The sequence below is a fragment of the Pongo pygmaeus genome, chromosome 4 (genome assembly GCF_028885625.2).
Source record: "Pongo pygmaeus isolate AG05252 chromosome 4, NHGRI_mPonPyg2-v2.0_pri, whole genome shotgun sequence".
NCBI classification, from domain to species: Eukaryota; Metazoa; Chordata; class Mammalia; order Primates; family Hominidae; genus Pongo; species Pongo pygmaeus.
In genome coordinates this window covers 162,205,324-162,226,407 of record NC_072377.2, presented here as the reverse complement: position 1 = coordinate 162,226,407, position 21,084 = coordinate 162,205,324, and the positions used below count along the sequence as shown (strand labels likewise).

Here is a 21,084-nt window from a genome sequence, read left to right as displayed (position 1 = left end):
AATCTTGCTATGTTGCCCAGGGTGGTCTTGAACTTCTGTCCTCAAGTAATCCTTCCACCTCGGTTCCCCCGCTCAAGCACTGGGATTGCAGGTATAAGTTAGCACACCCTGATTCAGTGTGCTTTTAAATGGCTGGTGGCCCTGCTACTGGGGGTGGCAGGGTTGCTAGCCATGGCTGGCATTTTGACCCTGGCAGCAGCAGCCAATAGTGGTACCTGGCTGCCTGTAGAGGGATGTCAATGGGGCTCCAAGGAGGCGGCTATGGGAGGTGTAGGAGCTATTGGACTGCAAGAATGCAGTCCAATGAGGGCTAGGCTCTCAAAATAATGCTTTGTTATCATGGTTTATGTCTCAAGGTGTGTATGGGGGCCTAGTGTGAGCTCTGTCTCTGGAGCAATGGCATTTCATGGTCTCCAGGCAGCTCCCTATATTAGTCTCAGGGTCTGCGTGGGTTGTGAGGCTCTCCCTTGGCTAGGATTGCAGGAGTCTGTAGTGGGAATGTGGACCACCCAGGGTCTCTTACTTACCCTTGCTTCCCCTTTTACCACATTGGGGAACCTCTAGGCTCCTAGTTGATTCCAGCCCAGCCCAGCAGGCTGCTTTGCTTCCTTCTTCTGCCTTGTTTCTTATCACTTCCGTGTTGAATTTTAGCCTTCTCTCTTAGACGGTCTATTCAATTATGATTAACTACCTGCTGGTTTGGTTCTTCTTTGTGGAAGAGGAGAGTACTAGATGCCTCTAGTCAGCCATCTTGAAGCCCTTCTTGTTTCTTTCTTTAAAAAAAAAGAAAAAGAAAAAAATCTTGCTGTTCTTTTTTTCTTTTTCTTTTTACCACTTTGAAATATAAGCCTCCTCCCTTCTGGCCTCCATAGTTTGAGAATCTCATAATCTTACTGAGAATCCCTTGTATTTGATGAGTCACTTCTCTCTTGCTGCTTTCAAGATTCTCTTCATCTGTGTCTTTCAACGATTTGATTAGAATGTCTTTCTTTGTAGGTCTCCTCAAGTTCATCCTACTTGTAGTGAGCTTCTTGGGTATTTATAACCATATCTTTCATCAAAGTTGGGCATTTTTTGGCTATTACATCTTCAAAAAATATCTCTGCCCTTTGTCTCTCTTCTGAGACTCCCACAGTATTTTGGTTTACTTAATGATGTCCCACGGGTCCCTTAGGCTCTGTTAATGTCCCTGCAATCTTTTTTCTGTTCATCAAACTTGTTAATTTCAATTGTCCTATCTTCAAGTTCAAGAATTCTTTCTTCTGCCTGCTCAAATCTGACTTTGAAGTCTTCTAGAAGATTTTTTCATTTCTGTTGTATTTTTCAACTCTAGAATTTTTTGTTTTCTCTTTTTATTGATATTTTCATCTTATTAATACATTATTTCTTGACTTTCTCCATGTCTTCCTCTAGTTCTTTCAGCATCTAAGACAGATGTTTTAAAGTCTTTGGTAGTTCTACCATCTAGTGTTTCTCATGGATAGTTTCTATTTTTTTCTTCCTTTAAATCAGCTATACTTTCCTGCTTCTTTGTATGCCTTGTGATTTTGTTAAAAACTGGACATGGGAAGCTAATAGTATGGTATTTCTAGAAATCGGGTTCTTTATTTTCCTCCAAGCCTTGCTGTTTGTTTTTGTCTTTATTTATTTTTTTTAAATCATTGTAGTCTGCCTCCATGCTAAAGATCAGCCTGAGGTGTAAGCTTAAGGTCTTCTCAGATCTTTTCTGAGCTTGTGCCTTTTCCTGTGCATACAGGGTAACTTTCTAACTTCCTCCTTTTATGTAGTTGTTTTTGAATGTCCTCCTCTTTAATGTCTGGCTCCCAAAAAGGGAAAAAGAGTAAAATTAAGTGGACGTATACAGGGAAAAAACAGAACACTGGCCTTTTACATCCCTTGGAAGTTGCTTCAGGTGGGGTGGGGAGTGGCTTATGACAATGGCTGCCTGCCTTGATGCTTACACCTCCATGATCAGAAGCAGCAATCAGCCATCAGCCATCAGAACATAGATCCCTGATATTTGGAGGACAGGGTCCTTATTGCCCACCCTGGCTTGTGCAGGAACACATGTACAGCTGCCTGCCATGGGGCAGGGATGGGGTATGAGAGGTAGGGTGGCAAATGGGTAATGGCTGGTGAACCAAGAGCTGAAGTTGAGCAAAATGAACTGTAGTTTACTATCCAAGCCTTCCCCCAGAAGTTGCAAGCCTTGAATAAAGTCCAGAGTTCCAAAATAGTTATATCAGATTCTGCCAGTGTGATTGTCATATAGGTGCAGAGATGGATTCCTTGGGCTTTCTACTCCACCATATTCCTGTACTTCTCTCCTCTTTTTTTCCCTAATCTTGTAAATAGTGGGTGTTCAAGGGGTGTTCCACAAAGAATAGCATCCCAGCCTTCAAACTGTCCAAGGCTCCCAGAGACACACTTTCTCCAGATCCATCCCCAGTGTTCTGGGCTAAATTGTGCCCTGTCCCTGACCCATGCCCCAACTTCTAGCCCTCAGTACCTCAGAATGTGGCTGTATTTGGAAATAGTGTCTCTAAAGGGTCATTAAGTTAAAATGAGGTAACTAGGGTGGGCTGTAATCCAAGATGACTGGTTTCCTTATTAAAAAAAAAAAAAAAGTGACCAGGCACAGTGGCTTATGCCTGTAATCCCAGCACTTTGGGAGGCCAAGGCGGGTGGATCATGAGGTCAGGAGTTCAAGACCAGCCCAGCCAAGATGGTGAAACCCTGTCTCTACTAAAAACACAAAAATTAGCCGGGTGTGGTGGTGGGGGCCTGTAATCCCAGCTACTTGGGAGGCTGAGGCAGAGAATTGCTTGAACCCAGAAGGTGGAGGTTGCAGTGAGCCAAGATCGCACCACTGCACTCCAGCCTGGGCGACAGAGCGAAATTCTGTCTCAAAACACACACACACATACACAAAACAAAAAAGGTTAAGACACATGAGTTGAAGACCATGCGAAAACGCAGGGAGAAAGATAGTCACCCACAAACCAAGGAGAGAGACCTTGGGGAAAGAAACCAACTCTGCTGACACCTTGATCATCGATGTCCAGCTCCTAGAACTGTGAGAGAATGAATTTCTGTTGCCTAAACCACTTGGTCTGTAGTATTTGTTATGACAGCCCTGGCACAGTTGTACCCCCAGTTATGGTATTCTTTCCCACTGTCAAAATGCTTCCTCTTCCCATTTGAAATCCTTCAATAATTTGTCAGGCCCTTGCTTCTCTAATTGTGTCCTCGTATCATAATTTCCTACATGTCAGTGGTCCTTCTCCTGTGGGAGTTTAAAAAAAATATCTTACCATGAATTTGCATACCCTTAGGCAAATGTTTTTCAAAGTGTGTTCCAAGAGAGGGTGATTAACATTGCAGAGAAAAGGGTTTCCAAGGTAATGACCATTGATATGGTTTGGCTGTGTCTCCACCCAAATCTCAACTTGAATTGTATCTCTCAGAATTCCCCCGTGTTGTGGGAGGGACCCCGTGGGAAGTAATTGAATCATGGGGGCCAGTCTTCTCCTGCTGTTCTCATGATAGCGAATAAGTCTCAGAAGATCTGATGCATTTATCAGGGGTTTCTGCTTTTGCTTCTTCCTCATTTTTCTCTTGCTGCCACCATGTAAGAAGGGCCTTTTGCCTCCTGCCATGATTCTGAGGTCTCCCCAGCCAAGTGGAACTGTAAATCCAATTAAACCTTTTTTCTTTTCAGTCTCAGATATGTTTTTATCAGCAAAGAGTGTGAAAACTGACTAATAAGTAAATTAGTAGTGGGAGTGGGGCATTGCTGAAAAGATACCCAAAAATGTGGAAGTGACTTTGGAACTGGGTAACAGGCAGATGTTGGAACAGTTTGGAGGACTCAGAAGACAGGATAATGTGGGAGAGTTTGGAACCACCTAGATACTTGAATAGCTTTGACAAAAATGTTGATAGTGATATGAGCAATAAGGTCCAGGCTGAGGTGGTCTGAGATGGAGATGACAAACTTCTTGGGAGCAAAGGTGACTCTTGTTATGTTTTAGCAAAGAGACTGGTGGCATTTTGCCCCTGCCCTAGAGATTTGTGGAACTTTGATCTTGAGAGAGACGATTTAGAGTATCTGGTGGAAGAAATTTCTAAGCAGCAAAGCATTCAAAAGTTACCTTGGGTGCTGTTAAAAGCATTCCATTTTAAAAGGGAAACAGCATAAAAGTTCAGAAAATTTGCAGCCTCACAAAGCAGTAGAAAAGAAAAACCCATTTTTTGAGGAGAAATTGAAGCCAGCTGCAGCAATTTGCATAAGTAGCAAGGAGCCTAATGTTAATCCCCAAGACCATGAGGAAAATGTCTCCAGGCCATGTCAGAGACCTTCACGGCAGTCCCTCCCATCACAGGCTTGGAGGCCCAGAAGGAAAAAGTGGTTTCATGGGCTGGAACAGGGTCCCCGTGCTGTGTGCAGCCTAGGGACTTGGTGCCCTGTGTCCCAGCCGCTCCAGCCATGGCTGAAAGGGGCCAATGTAGAGCTCGGCTGTGGCTTCAGAGGGTGGAAGCCCTAAGCCTTGGCAGCTTCCACATAGTGTTGAGCCTGCGGGTGCACAGAAGTCAAGAACTGAGGTTTGGTAACTCTACCTAGATTTCAGAAGATATATGGAAACTCTTGGATGCCCAGGCAAAAGTTTGCTGCAGGAGTGGGGCCCTCAAGGAGCTTCTGCTAGGGCAATGCCGAAGGGAAATGGGTTGGAGCTGCCACACCGAGTCCCTACTGGGGCACTGCCTAGTGGAGTTGTGAGAAGAGAGCTACCATCCTCCAGACCCCAGAATGGTAGATCCACCAACAGCTTGTACTGTGCACATGGAAAAGCTGCAGACACTCAATATCAGCCCATGAAAGCAGCCAGGAGGGAGGCTGTACCCTGCAAAGCTACAGGGGCGGAGTTGCCCAAGACCAGGGATCCCACCTCTTGCATCAGTGTGACCTGGATGTGAGACCTGGAGTCAAAGGAGATCAATTTGGATTTTTAAAATTTGACTACCCTGCTGGATTTTGACTTGCATGGGGCCTGTAACCCCTGTGTTTTGGCCAATTTCTCCCATTTGGAATGGCTGTATTTACCCAATACCTGTACCCCCATTGTATTTAGGAAGTAACTAGCTTGCTTTTGATTTTACAGGCTCGTAGGCAGAAGGGACTTGCCTTGTTTCAGATGTGACTTTGGACAGTGGACTTTTGGGTTAATGCTGAAATTAGTTAAGACTTTGGGGGACTGTTGGGAAGGCATGATTTGTTTTGAAAAGTGAGAACATGAGATTTGGAGGGGCCAGGGGCAGAAGGATATGGCTTGTCTGTGTCCCCACCTGCATCTCAACTTGTATCTCCCAGAATTCCCATGTGTTGTGGGAGGGACCCAGGGGGAGGTAATTGAATCATGGGGACCCGTCTTTCCCATGTTATTCTCATGAGAGTGAATAAGTCTCATGAGATCTGATGGGTTTATTAGGGGTTTCCGCTTTAGCCTCTTCCTTGTTTTTCTCTTGCTGCCACCATGTAAGAAGTGCCTTTCCTCTCCTGCCATGATTCTGAGGCCTCCCCGGCCATGTCCAACTGTAAGTCCAATTAAACCTCTTTCTTCCCAGTCTTGGGTATGTCTTTATCCACAGTGTGAAAACAGACTAATAAAGCCATCTAGGAGATAGGGTGTTGATCTGGACTGATAAGGTTCTGTAGGACTCCTCAGAGCTTATGGATCTTCGAAGGGAAAGATCATGAAGTATTCCCCAAATTTATCTTCTTTGGAACCCTTTTTTCACTGAGCATCTTAGGACTAATAGCCCTCCCACTACACTAGCTCAAATATGACTCCTTGTGATGGCAATTTTATGAGGTGATGACATAGGTTGAGAAAGACTTTGAGTGTGTGAAGTAGACCGCTCAAAGTGCACCAGTGGGAAATTACCTAGAATCAGGATGTCAGAGCTAGAAGAGATCACCTTGTCCAACTTGACAGAAGAGGAAACAGCCCTAGGACTCATCTTAGTGGATGACCTTTAGGAAAGCTTGTGCTATGTGAAATGTGAGGCTCAATTTGTAAAGATGTAATTCCCCACGTGGGAAAGCAAGCAAAGCCATTAGTTTATTGTGCATTAACCTATATTTTTCTTTGATTCTCTTTTAAGTTGTTTGCTTAGTAATTAGTTTTAATATGGCCTTCTACAGGTCAATGAGGATTAGAATACAACCAGGAATCAAGACCAAGTTGCTGGTTTTACTAGTTTGGAAGCAGTTTTAATGAAGATGGAAATGTTTATCAACTCAACACAGGTACCCCCAAAATACAAATCAAAATATCATCTTCAGCTGCATAGCAAATATGATTTAAGAATTTAACATCATTATTTGATCACAAGCGTAAATATAAGTCACCATAAATAAATGTAAATTCATTGTACAAAAATTCCCAACAACTCTTAATACAAATATGGTACATTTGACAGTTTCTGAAACAGATTTTTTTTAAAACTTTTTAAAACCTAAGCTTTATTTTTTTCCTGGTTATTAGACACACACAAAAAAAATAAAAAGAGGCTGGGGCAGTAATGCCAAGGAGGAAAGAATATTAAACTCATTGGGTGTTCGGAAATCAGTGCCACTGGCAAGCCAGGGAAATGAAATCTTTCTGCTGAAAGGGAAGACCTCAGTCTACTGGGATCAAGTCTCCTGAAGGTAATGTGACTCGGCCCAGAGGGTCAAATTTAGGGATATGAATGTGGGGTGAGAGAGGTGGGTTATTGAAATAGAAATCTCATCAAATAGATTATTCAAATCTCCATGAAGTCATGGTCAAGGATTTGGATGGAACTCTAGCCATCTATCAGCTACAGAGAGCCAGCTACCATCCTCAGACAGGACTAAAGATGTAGAAGGATCTGGAACTTTGACATTTTGTATGTTTTGAAAGCATGTTCTGCCATCTGGGATAATGTGTCTCTTTTGCCTCTGGAACACATCTCTGGTCATCAAGAAGGAAAAGTCAGAAATCAGAATAGAAGGTGGTACCTCCAGACAGAAGGATCTGCCAGTTACTACTTGGAACCTCCTCCCTTCTCTCTTCCTTGTATGTATTTTCTTTCATGGCTTAGTGGTAGCTCAAAGCTCAAGGTGACCAGAATGATTCCCTTACAGCAGTGGTTCCCAAACATTGATGTGCAACAGAACAACTTGGGTAGCTTGTAGAAAGGGCAGATTTCCTGGCCCTATTCCCAGAGATTCAGAATTAGTAGGTTTGAGGTGGGGCCCAAGAATCTGCACTCAAATGTGCTATTCTCAGGATCTGACCTAAGGGGCCTTTCACATGTGGCCCCCTTTCCTCACTGGAGGACGTAAGTGCATCACACAAACCTCTTGCTGTGGGCACTTCCTTTGGGGTTAAAAATGGGACCATTTGATTAAGGCAACCATGTCTAACCATCTTACTTCCCTGGGCTGGAGAAATATCAAATGTCACATTTTATGTTCTTAAAATCTCAGGGCCACAGATTTCCTTTGACAACGACATGCTCTGTAACAAGAAATTTATATCCTAAAGCCTTTTGTCCTTCTCAATGGTCTTACCACAGTCGGTGGGAGATTCTGCAGAAGACTTTTGGTTCAGTCTAGAAAATGGAAGTAAATGTTACCCTTGGGAGAGAAGCCACACCCCAAAGTCTAACTTAAGGAATGTAAAGAGAACAGCAAGTTGAGAGTAAAAGCTAAAATGTTCCAAGAATCTTTCAGCTTCTAAGACAATGAAGGTTCTGATTCCCTAAAAGAGGACTCTTCTTTGGGGGCAGGGGGTGTATCTTGGTATTAAAAGCTCATTGACAATTACTATCCCTCCTCCTCACCTCTGTGTTTCCAAGACATTTTGGGCCTCTGTGGAAATAATCCCTTAATATTTTCTTTCTTGTGGAAATGTTCCTTGATAAGCAATTCTGTGCCAAGAAGTTGTCCCTAATTTGGTCACTGGCTAATGCTGTAGGCAGTGCTATGACTGATTTGTTCAAAGCTGCTTCCCCTATGTGGCCCAATGCTAACCCTTTCCCAAAGGAATAATGGAACCATCTCACCATCAAGCAGCTGAGATGGCCTGAAAGCATCCTGTTTGGACTGTGACATTTCTGGTTGTGTTCATACATACTGCTTCCCCACAGCAGGCCTGATCAGTCTCCTACCCCACCTGCATAGAGTGTGATACAGCTGTGAATGCTTTTTGGACCTCTCTCTAGGACTTCCTTGAGAGAGAGGAGTTAGAATGGGGCTTTGGGAAGCCTATGTGGTAGAATCCCTGGTACCCAGAGTGGGAGAAGATGCCACCCCGGGCACTGTAGGGAGGGAACCAGGAGAGATGAAGTAGTAAGCTGAGGCATGCCCTTCTGGCCAGGCTGGCATCTCTGGGCATGGCCACATCTGTTCACAGTCTGAGACTTGAGTCCTGGGGTCACACATGGGCACTGGGTAGGAGGTGTCCATCTTGGGAGGAGGTCTTGGGAAGCAACCACAGATAGGTAGGACGATGGGATGGAGAAAGGGTGAAACTAGGAGTTCTTAATATAGTTGAGGGGGGGAGAAAAGAAAAAGCACACACTGCCCTTTACTTTTTTTTTTTTTTTTTTTTTTTCATTTATGCTATGGAGAAACCAGCATGGAGATGTTATGGGAGAGCATGCACAGGCCCCGCCCTAGGGAGTGGTGATGTGTTTGGGGAGGTGCTTGTTTCCAGGTCCATCCCACACGTTGTCCAGTTGGATCCTGTGGCAGGCTGGCTGTGGCTTTCTCTCTCCTGCTTCTCTTCCTCCTCCAGATAAGGGTCTGCAGGATCTTTTGCTTAGCAAGTGGTGGCCAAGGATTGGTGGATGGGCGGCTGGAAGCAGCGCACATGCTCCACAGTGGAACTGTCTGTCTCAACGGACTTCATGTACTTGTTCAGGATAGCAAAAACCTCATTGTTCAAGATCTGGTACTTCCTGATCCGGTCGGCCATCTTCTTCAGGGGCTACAGAAGGAAGGGGATGTTCAAGTTAGGGCAGGACAAAGTGGGGGTGGAAAGAGGGAGTAACAGGAGAAGTCAGTGAGGTCCAGGGTCCCCTGCATCAGTGATCATGTCACTTTCTTAAAGTCCTTTTATGGAATCCCCTGGATCTGGCAATCAAGTGTTAACTGGACCATAAAAACCCTCTCCACGTTTTAAAACGATCTACAGAGCTACAATAATCAACAACAGTGTGGCACTGGCATAAAGGTAGACATACAGATGATTAAAACAGAATAGAGAGCCCAGAAATACACTATTACACATATGATCAAATGATTTTCAAAAAGGGTGCCAAGACTGTTCAATGGGGGAAACAGCCTTTTCAACAAAAGGTACTGGGAAAAATGGATACCCACATGAAAAATAACACTGGATGCTTACCTTATACCATATACAAAAAAATTAACTCAGAATGGATCAGAGACCTAACCATGAGATTAAACTGAAATTCTTAAAAGAGAACATAGGGGAAAAATTTTCATGATACTGGATTTGGCAAAAATATCTTGGGATATGACATCAAAAGCAAAGGCAAAAAGTTGCACTACATCAAAATGGAAAACTTTCGTGCATCAAAGGGACACCATCAGAATGAAAAGGCAACCGATAAGATAGAAAATAATCACAAACTATATCTGATAAGTAATATCTAGAATATGTAAAGAACTTCAACTCAACAAAAATGACTCAATTAAAAAAATGGACAAAGGACTTGAATAGACATTTTTGCAAAGAAGACATACAAATGGCCAATAACACATGAATATAGCACTCAGCAGTGACAGTCATTAGGGAAATTCAAATCAAAACCACAACAAGATAACTTTTTCACCCCTCAGGATGACTATTATTAAAGAATAAGTGCTAATGAGGATGTGGAGAAATTGGAACTCTTGTGTACTGCTGGTGGGAATGTAAAATTGTGCAGCCACTATGGAAAACAGAATGGAAGTTTCTAAAAAAATTAAACACAGAATTACCATACGATCCAGCAATTCCACTTCCAGGTATATACTCAAAAGAATGGAAAGCAGAATTTGTACACCCATGTTTCATGGTAGCCAAAATTAACCATTTTCAAAAATACCCAAAAGGTGACAGCAACCTGAGTGGACAAACACAACATGGTCTCTATACACAATGGAATATTATACAGCCATAAAAAGGATGGAAATTTGGACACACACTACAACATGGATGAACCTTGAGGACATCCTAACTAAAGTAAGCCAGACACGAAAAGACAAATACTGTATGATTCTACTTATAGGAGGTACCTAGAGTAGTCAAATGCATAGAGAAAGTAGAATGATGGTTACCAGGAGCTGGGGAGAAAATGGAGTTATTTTTTTAACGGGCCCAGAGTTTCAGTTGGGGAAGATGAAAAATCTCTGGAGGTGGATGTTAGGAATGGTTGTACAACACTTAAGTGTACTTCATGCCACTGAATCATATACTGAAAATTACAATTGAAACTATTTTATGTGTATTTTTTAAAAAAGCCCTTTGTGAGGTGGCTCCTACCTCTCTCTCCTCTCACTGGGTCCCTGAGACCCACCCTTCGATCTGCCTTCCTGCCTCAGTGCCTCTGCTGTCACCGTTGCTGTCTGGAGCATCCTCCCCACCCCATACCACCTTTGCTGCTTGGTTCTTTGCTGCGGGCCATTCTGGACTCAGCCCAGACATAGCCTCCCTCTCCTGGGAAACTTTCTCTGCCCTCAGCCTGGCTTAAGGGTCCTTCTCTCCGAAACTTTCTCTGCCCTCAGCCTGGCTTAAGGGTCCTTCTCTCCCTTTCCACGGCAGCCCGGCTCACCCCACGCCAGTACCTATCCCATCCAGGTGCCCCGCACAACTCAGCTATTTGGTGAATATTTGTACAGGTGAGAAACTGGCATCAGCAGAGTCTGATTGGGACAGGGAAGATGCACTCCCGGTCTGAAGCCCAGCCCTGCCCTTCGGGGTGAACTGACACATGGCAGGAGGTGATGAGTGGGTGACTCACGGCTTCCTCTAAGCAGGTCCCTGGTCTATAGTATCTTTGTACTTGCCGTGTGGGGAGCTGGCCTTCACAAGCAGCTCCTCCTCCTTTGCTTTTCTGGTAAAAGCCTGGTTGTCAGCCCAGCCCCACCTCCCAGGCCTCAGCCACCAGCCTGCTTACCACATTCTTAATGATTTCATCCTTCCCGTCCTGCCTCTGCACTTTTAGCAGGTGGTAACAGAAGTCGAACAGGTCGAAGCGACGCTGCTGGCCCAGCAGGACGATGATGGAGCAACCAGCCCAGTTCAAGCCATCGCCGAAACACTGCCTGGGAGCAGGGGGAGGAAGCAGCTGGAGTGAGAGGTGGGGGAGGAGAGCAGGGAGGGAGGGAGCCTCATCTTGGGCCAGGAGTACAGCTACTAAGCAGGCCTGTCTTTGGGCCAAGTCTCTTAACCTATAAAATGGGTACAAAGGAAGCTGTGAAGGGTGGGTTCATTAGTTGCAGGGATGGTAGTTATGTCGTAAGTCCTTCTGGCCACAAATTACATTTGCATCACTAATGTAAAAAAAAAATCAGCTCTGAAGAAGCTCTGAATTTGCAAGGAAAAACCCACCCAGCTGTTGAGATGTATGTGGCTGATTACTCCGTGCAGGTCAAAGGAGAATCTGTCTTGACTCTCTAAAGGAGCTGAAAGAACACCCAGCAGGTGAGGGGCCATTTCAAACCAGGAGGCCAACTGGCCAGAAGCAGGCTGAAAGGGAAGGGACAGGCCATGGTGGGCAGATGCTGCTGGGGTTGAGGCTGAGTCCTTTTGGTTCTGACAAAGCTCCAACTCTCAAGAGACCTGGCCCCCAACTCTCAAGAGACCTAGGCAATTTGGATGGCAGTACGGTCATCCTTCGGCTGTCTCTTTTGTCCTCAAGCAGCAGCCCCAACTCGGGCAGGTGTCCCCAGTTCCCCATCACTGTACTGGAAGCCTGCAGGCCAGCGCTGCTCTGAAACAGCTTCATCAACACCACTTTCTCCGGGAAGCCTCCTCTCCCCACCACGCCCGTTTCCTAGAGCTCTCGGCTGCTGGAGGAGAGGCCTTGTCTGTCTCTCCACTCTGTCCTCGACATGTAGCTGGGTGAGGGCAGAAAGAACTAGCTCTGCTGTCTGCTCTAAGGACTCCTAAAGGCTCCTCATTTTCCAGTAGTACAGTGTAGTGGGGGTGAGGCAGGCAGTGAGGGTCTTACTATCAAACCCTTACTGGGCTCTTTCTTGCCCATGCAGTCAGCTCAACACACTCAACAAAGTAGTTGTTGGCCAACCACCCCTACCCCCGCCCACGTTTCTGGCTGAACTCTGGCAGCCCCATGATTTGCAGGAGTACAGGCAGGTTAGGGGTAACCCTTCCTTTTCTGGGGGGTACTCACTCAGCTGTGAACTCGTTGGTTCCCACAGGGATGCAGTAGACGAACTGCATGGCGCTCCACAGCCGGTGGAACTCCACACACTCATCGACGTGCATGACGCCATTGGTGGGCGGTGGGCCCCGCCAGATGGGGTCCTGCAGGTAGCTCCGAATGCGGGTCAGGATGACCTCGAACATGGACAGGCCACAGCATAGCCGCTCCTTGGTCAGGAGGTCACCCTCGCGAGCGATGGCGATTTGCTGGAAACAGAAGGGCACATACGCCTTCTATCCACATTTCAGAGCCCATCTGCCACCTCCCACCAGAGATTCCCAAACTCTGTAGCTGGCTGCACCTGGAATTCATTCACCAGAACTGGTCTTGTTCAGAGCAGGGCACAAAATTGATGATCCTGAATGCAACAGCAGGGAAGTTTCATGGTAAGTCTTACTGGTGTTAAGTGAAATCCAGGCACCATCAGTAGCGGATCAATTTTTTAAATTATGATTTACCCACATAATGAATTCTGGATAGCCATTGAATAAGACTGACATGATACTACTAGTAGTACTACTGCTTCTACTGTAATTACTACTAGCTTCTGCTTTCTGAGTGTGGGTAATAAAGCAGGCCCTGTTCTAAGCACTTGATAGGTATTGAGTCCATTCCATCCCATGAGGTAGATGCCATTACTGTCCCCATTTTACAGACGAAGAAACTAAGGTTCAGAGAGGCAGCCAGTGAGTGTTAAAGCTCACACTTGACCCAGTAGTCTTAGATCTATTGGTTAAGTTGTAAAGTAAATAGAACAAATTGCAGAAATGAATGTATACTACAATTCTACTTAAAAACATTGACAATGTACAATCGCACAGATGAAAGTATGTGTGATGTGTGTATGTAAAGCATATTTTAGAAGGACTAACATCAGTTGTGGGAACAGATGGGCTTGGAGAAGTGAGTGGGATTGTCACTCTTGACTTTAAATACTTCGGTACAGTTGAATGTGCTACAATGAGCATATGTTACTTTTAAAACTTGCCCATGATTTCAGATAATTATTTCTTCTAGAAGTGCTTCTTTGACAGTTACAAATGACCTCTATTAATAATGTAAACTGGCTTTTCATCTGGGTTCTGGCTACTGCATATCTAATAAGCAGCTGGCTAGACAGACTAGATGTCAAAACACATTACTACACATGTTATGAGTCAAAACATGCAGGGGTAGAGGTCCTGAAAGCTATCTGCAAAGTAAGGTAAATGTTAAAATCTGAGGTTAAAGTAAGGTCTCCACATCTGTGAACACAGCTAAAAAAGGCAGGCTTCTCACACTGAGAGATCCACAGGAGGGGACTTATGGGATCAGCTCCCCAGTGGGAGGTTTCACCAAGAAGCCATTTTACAGGGTGGCTGGGAGGCACCTACCTGACGTCCCCGGAAGCTCACTCCCTGGAGGCCCCCAGAAAGAGGGTGACCTTTAAGTGAATCCATGAAGGGAAGCAAATCAGGAGACACCAATGCAGGAGTCTGTTATAAATGTGGACCATGAGTGTAGTTGTCATGACAACTACGAACTGAAAGAAATCTAGGAAAAAGATGAATTGGAGAAGTAGTTTGCCAATGTGTGTTTTAAACACGAAGGAGAGGGAACCCTGATTCCCGGTGACTCATCCTGATTTCATTGGCAGGAACAACTTGGGAGCAGAGGGGGAACTGCTCAGATTGCCACAGTTAGCTAGAAATATCTCTTGTGTTTAAAAAAAAAAAAAAAAAAAATCCTGAGCCTGCGTTTGAGTCTGTTTGTATTCTCTTTATTTGTTCTTACTCTGTTCTATTTGGCCCCAGAAAGGGCTCCCCATTTCAGAAAGAGAATGTCTGGTACAGGGAAGACGTTCAGTAAATAAAAGACCCCAATTTGTTCTCAAGCCATGAATACTTTGCAAATTAATGCAAAGTTCTGGTTTACTAATTAATCTACTGTGCATTTGGTTAATTTGAATTAGTCCTCAGGGTCAGACAGTCCTGCAAGGAGGAATAGAAAAACTGGCAACTGAGGTTATAAATCTGCAGACAGACTTTGAACTCTGGTGCCCCCACCCACTACAACCAATGAAAAGGGCCTTAACTGACACAGGAGCTTTCTCCCTTTCCTTTGAAAAGTGGTTGTCCTTTCCTGGTGGCCTAGTGGTTAGGAAAAAAGAAAAAAAAGTTCTAAGAAAATAAAAATATTTCATAAACCTCATTACCCAGAGATAAGCATTCTTAAAATGTGTATGATTTGTTTAGGTATGTGAATGTATACATGTATATTTAACAATTAGAGTCACATTACTATGTTGCTTTTTTTCTGAATATATCAGTAACTTCAACTTATTTCCTTCAATATTTTGAAGGAATGGCTATATTTAATGGCCATTGATATAATTCATTTAGTCATATATACTTGGTTATCTTAAATTGTTTACAAACTCAATTATGAACAATTTTAAAGACACCATCCTATTTTTTTTTTTTTTTAAATCTTCGAGACAGAGTCTCACTCTGCTGTCCAGGCCAGAGTGCAGTGGTGCAATCTCAGCTCACTGCAACCTACACCTCCCAGGTTCAAGCCATTCTCCTGCCTCAGCCTCCTGAGTATCTGGGATCACAGGTGTGGGCCACCACGCCCGACTAATTTTTGTATTTTTAGTAGAGATGGGGTTTCACCATGTTGGCCAGGCTGGTCTTGAACTCCTGACCTCACGTGATCCACCCACCTCGGCCTTCCAAAGTGCTGGGATTCCAGGTGTGAGCCACCGTGCCCAGCCCACCATCCTTATACATAACATCATGTGAGCTACCGCTGAGCATTTTGTTAGGATGAATACTTAGTAACTGAAGGGTCAATGAGTATAAATGTTTTAAAAGGCATCTGCTACACAGTGGCAAACTATTCTCAAGGAAAGTTGATCCGTGTGCATCTACCTGTGTGAAGCCTGTTCCTTTTGTACCCTCATGAATACTCCTGTATCCCAGCCTGGGCAACATAGTGACACCTCATCTCTATAACAATAAAAAAAAAATTATCCAGGTATGGTGTTGTGCGTCTGTCATCCCAGCTTCTCGGGAGGCTGAGGCAGGAAGATTGCTTGAGCCTGGGAGGCTGAGGCTGCAGTGAGCTGTGATCGCACCACTGCACTCCAGTTTGGGTGACAGGCAAAGACCTTGTCTCAATAATAATAATAAAATTATTCCATTCAGAAATAGTCTTCATCAACTTGAGATGAAAAATTTTAAAAATTTTACCTCATTCTTTGAATGCGCATTTCATTGATTACTGGTAAGGCCAGATACTTTTGTGTGTGTGTTAACATTGTATTTTTTTATGTTGTGAGTTTTCTTTCATGTCTTGTCTTTTGGTATGTCTATCATTTTCTCTTTGCTTTGAAAATGTGCTTTATAGATCGCTTCCTGCAAATACCCTCAATTTTTAGTTTGGTGTTATGTAGGGAGGGGAGTGTTTAACATAGCTTTTATCCATTTCTTTTCTATTCCCCTCGGTGGGGAGTATTTCTCTTTCTGCCCTTCTTATGTGAGTTTAACAAGCGGATAGAGTAAACATTTGTGAAGCTGTGCCGAAATCATCAATATTCCTTCTCTATAACTTTGAGAAGGAATATGTAACAATATTCCTTCTCAAAAAACTCAATGTTTTTTGAATTCTTATGCTTCTATTATTTGCTCATGATAACAAGAAAGGCAGGTAAAGCAGCTATGATCCCATTACATAGATGGTAAAATAAAGATTGAGAAAAATGGCTTGCACTAGATAATTAGGGGTGGAGAAGGGACAAGGATCCCTGTCTTTTAACCTTCCCCAGCCCCAAGTTTTTCTTCCATGATAGTGTGGGGCAACAAACCAGGTCACTTCAATTTGTCTCAAACAAATGCAAAGAATGCAATACTGCTCAAGCTTCCCAGCTTTAAATATGTTGCAGACTTCCTCTGTCACCTCCTAAATATCTTATGAGTACCCTGTGCCCAAACCTTCTCAGAAGTTAATATTTTGTTAACTTTTCTTTGGTTCATGGAATGACTAAGTTTTGGACTATTTCTTGAGGAATGGGAGACTTATAAAACTAGCATTTCCTGTCTCACAGAATGTCTAGGCTTTTATTTGTTAAACACTAGGCATTTGACAGACTGAGATTTCTATCAGTCCCAAGGAAATGGTGTTCACCAGAACAGGGAAGGAATTCACAGTCCTCTAAGTGGAAACACATGCCAGACTTCGGAGTGAGAGGCAGGATGCCTGCAGGATGACAGCAGCAGTGGAGCAGACACATTCAGTTGTCACTCACTGGGTTTTCTCCCTAAAAGGAAATCACTGGAGAGGATCTCCTCTGTTTAGCCTCTGCAGGCCAAAAAAGAAAATGTGTGTGCTCTACAGTATCTGAGTTCTCTCTGTGGTGAGTCAAAGAACCCAACCACCATTAGCTGCTTTTTTTTTTTGGAGACGGAGTCTTGCTCTGTTGCCCAGGCTGGAGTGCAGTGGCATGATCTCAGCTCACTGCAACCTCCACCTCTTGGGTTCAAGCAATTCTCTTGCCTCAGCCTCCTAAGTAGCTGGGATTACAAGTGCCTGCCACCACGTCTGGCTAATTTTTATGTTTTTGGTAGAGTTGGGGTTTCATCATGTTGACCAGGCTGGTCTTGACCTCCTGACCTGAGGTGATCCGCCTGCCTCGGCCTTCCAAAGTGCTGGGATTACAGGCATGAGCCACCGCGCCTGGCCCCACCATTAGCTTTTAATCACTGTTTTCAGAAGGAGGTTGGTGGCATGTGGGGGCCGGGCTGGGTGGCTTCCTCAGCATGACGTCTGTGCAGATGAGGCTGCGCGTCGTGCTCCAAAAATACTTACCATGTTTTGCCAGAAGAGAGGCCACCTTCTGCCCTCTGCTGAGGATTTGAGTCCTTTTGCCCTTGGTGAGAACACCAAAGAGGACTGCCGGAATGCAAGTTCAAAAGCAGATTTCAATCCTAAATCTCTTAAACAGTCAGCATTGGCTTGTCTCACTAGAATACCCTGTTTCTCTTCTTCCTGAATTCTTCCCCTTCCTGCCCCCAAAATGTGAAGCTTGCTGAAATCAACTTGAAAGGAGACAGCACATGCCTTTTGTTTCTCCGCTCTCCCCCTGTTTCTCTTCCTTCCTGCTCCCTGCATAATCTGAATTATCTGAAGGCAGGGGTCCTGTCTTACTCATCTTGATGTTCATCGTGACTAGTACTGGTTTTTAACAATTACAGAATAACATATAAGCTCATTCACCTTTGTTAGAACACTACAGAAAAGGCTGATGTCTTCTTTCTCTCCCACTCTATTCTATCTCATCTCTCTTCAGAGGTTGCCACCATGATAAACTAGGTAGACATCATTCCAGACATTTTCAGAAGAGTTTTATATGGTTTTGCTGTGTGCATTAAAAAAAAGCCATCATCCTGCGTGAACTGTAGTGCAACTTGCTTCATCCAATCAACTGTGCCTATGATCTATCCACACTGATGCATCAAGATCTAATTTTCCCTTTTCACTATGTATTAAGTACATACATGATACGCAATAACCTGGCATTTTATTTAATCAATGCTTTACTATTAGATGTTTGGGTTGTTTCTAGTTTTTGCTTTAACAAACAATGTTACATAAGCATCTAGTGTTCCGTTAAGTGTTTCTTTAGCAAAAATATCCAGAAGTGAACTGCTGGCTCACAGAGTATGTGGAGTTTTAATTTTCAGAGGCAAAGTAACAGATTCTTGATATCTAGCAGGGACACAGTAGATACTTGTTTAAATAAGCAGACGACTTGTTGGCAGGATACATGATACATGGTACAGAAGAAACACTCAGGCCTGAGAGTCAGCAAATCTCATTCCAGAACTGCTGTTGCTATTAATATTAACCAGTTTTTGGGTATTGGACATTCTCTTCCCTTCTCTGAGCCTCAGTTTTCTGACCTGTACAAATGAGGGGGGTTTGGTCAAATGCTCTCAAGTTCCTGTCAGTGATCAGAGCCCATTCATTATATAAGATTGGTACCTGAGGTGTCCCCAGCCGCTCGATCAGAGGGACCAGGTGGAGCGGGGCATACTTGGCTTCCAGACGTTTCATCCGGACCTCCAGGCGCTCCCCCTCTGCAAAAGGAGTCGCAGAGCAGAAAATGAGACTCAGGGCACACGGGGCAACTGGGGAAGGAAAAACTCTCAAAGGACCTGATGATGTATCTGCATTCCAAAAATGGGATGGAGTGTGTGGAACTGCTCTCCTTTGTTCTGGAAAGTGTGAGTAGTTTTTACAAGGAAAAATGTTCTATGATTTGTCCAAAATCATGTCCAAAAATGTTCTAGATATTCTAGAATCATCTGCCTTCTAGAATATCTCTAGTATAGTGGTTTAATATATTAATATATATATTTAAATTCCAAGTCTAAATATCACTATACTAGAGATATGTTAGAAGGAACAAGGGACAGGGCCTGGAGTGTCATTTCTATAATCTTATAAGGAATTTGTTGAAGAATTAGAATGAACGACAGAATCAAAGATAATAGGCCTCAGAGTCTGTCTGGTTGGTCATGAGGTCAGCAGGCTCAATGCAGGTGGCTAGGTCCATCTTCCAATTCGTGATTCTGTGGCTATTCAATAGGTGTCCAAAGCTTTAACCTTCCCCCTTGCTGACTAGATCTGAGTTGACTGCGATTAGGAAGTGAGAATAAGGTTCAAACGCTGGTTGGCTATTCAGCTGCTGTAGTGGTTTCTTACCTTTGATGTAGACTCTAGGCAAGATGTTTTGGAAGGGTGCAGCATGGAGCAAATCGCAGACCTCCTCCTGAGACTGCAGAGATGGGGGTAAAGAAAGAGAAAGCAATTTTCATTTTAAACCAGGAAGATTTTTCATTCCTAAAAACCTGAGCACTTGAGTTAGCTAGACCTGGGTTCAAATCCTGGCTCTTCTACTCACTGTGACCTTGGGCAAGTTACTTAGTTTCTCTGAGTCTCTTTATCTATCTGCAAAATGAGGATGAGAACAGTACCTATTTTAATGGGTTGTGAGGATCAAACGAGAAAATGCATAACCTTGTGGAATAGTCACAGGTACATAATGAGAGCTCAATACATTTTTACTATAATCTTATCAGGAATTTGTTGAATTAGGATGGATTACACAGAATCAAACATATGATGGGCCTCAGTCTGTGTCTGTTTGGTTGTGAGGTCTGTAGGCTGAAGGCAGGTGGTTAGGTCAGTCTTCCAGTCTACAAATCTAGGACTCTGTGTAAAGGCTTATGTCTGATTGGTTTTCTCCACACCAGACGTTAACTAGCAAGAAAAGAGGGACGAGAACCCAGGCCAGATTGGTTTCAATGGTTACTTGTTATGTGTAAAGATAAACTTAAAAGCAAACATACAATGGTTGGAGGGGAAGCTTGTAGGGCAAGACGGGAGATAGGGTCTCATGGGCTTACTGTCCTGGGACATGTTCACAATCCCTGTATTTCAGAACAAAGGGGAGGGAAGGAGTCTGGAGAAGCTATCCTCTGCTGGGGTTTGCTTTCTCTCCAACTGTGGGCATTTGGATTAGGTAGGATCCAGGCTCCATTTCAAACTTTGACACTTTGGGATTCTAAGTATCTGAGAAAATCAAGATTGCAGGTGTCCTTGCCTTCCTCTACCCCAGGCATGGATGGAACACTGCCAATCCAGGACTCTGAAAGGCCAGCTGTTCAAGAGGGGAACCCCAACTCCTGTTTAACTGCAGATCAGTCCTAGAAATGAGGCTACCAGAGGAAGGACACTCTGCAGTCCCTTCACAGGAGCCTGATCTGACTGTCATTCTCAGTTTCTTATCCAGAGGGGAAACTTTCCCCTCATCCTTTTTTTTTTTTTTTCATGAAATGGAGTCTCACTCTGTTGCCTAGGCTGGAGTGCAGTGGTACGATCTCAGCTCACTGCAGCCTCTGCCTCTTGTATTCAAGCGATTACTCCTGCTTCAGCCTCCTGAGTAGCTGGGACTACAGGTGCTTGCCATCATGCCTGGCTAATTTTTTTTTTTTTTTTTACCTGCAATATGATAGCACTTTTTTACATCTAAAAACATGTACAATAATGATATGTATTGTTCAGTGACACAGATGTATGAAGGAAAGTAAGAAATTCGTGGGAGTGAGAACTACCAAATCCAGAGTAGTGGTTATGTCTCAGTGGAAAGGGAGGACAAGGTAGTTATGTGCTGGAAAAACACAATTTTTATTCTATTTACAGTGTTTTCTTTCTTAAGCTGGTGGTTGGATATATAGGTCCGTATTATTTCACTCTGTTTATCATTTTCTATGTTTGAACCTGGCTAATTTTTGTATTTTTAGTAGAGACGGGGTTTTGACGTGTTGGCCAGGCTGGTCTTGAACTCCTGACCTCAGGTGATCTGCCTGCCTTGGCCTACCCAAGTGCTGGGATTACAGGTGTGAGCCACTGCGCACGGCCCTTTCCTCCTTTCTTAAGTGAGGTGTTTGTTTCTTTCCTTTCTAGTAAGTCCCATAACCTGGCCTTCGTTGCTATGTCTAAGCTCAGATCCTTTGATTCATCATATAACCTGAAAACTTTGCTTACTGATCA

The 21,084-nt window shown here is 44.0% G+C and overlaps 1 protein-coding gene across 2 annotated transcripts in view; it reads right to left on the bottom strand.

The window, feature by feature from the left end:
• Positions 1-6,252: 6,252 nt before the first annotated feature.
• Positions 6,253-21,084, bottom strand: part of CYFIP2 (cytoplasmic FMR1 interacting protein 2) — a 134,444-nt gene continuing 119,612 nt past the window's right edge. For both annotated transcript variants that reach the window (XM_054489079.2, XM_054489080.2), the window contains exons 27-31: positions 19,234-19,306; positions 18,511-18,605; positions 12,454-12,692; positions 11,218-11,365; positions 6,253-9,020 (exon numbers count right to left, since the gene is read on the bottom strand). In XM_054489079.2, the coding sequence (XP_054345054.1) occupies positions 8,853-9,020; positions 11,218-11,365; positions 12,454-12,692; positions 18,511-18,605; positions 19,234-19,306 (723 nt within the window). In that variant the 3' untranslated portion in view covers positions 6,253-8,852. The remainder of the gene's footprint in view (positions 9,021-11,217; positions 11,366-12,453; positions 12,693-18,510; positions 18,606-19,233; positions 19,307-21,084) is intronic.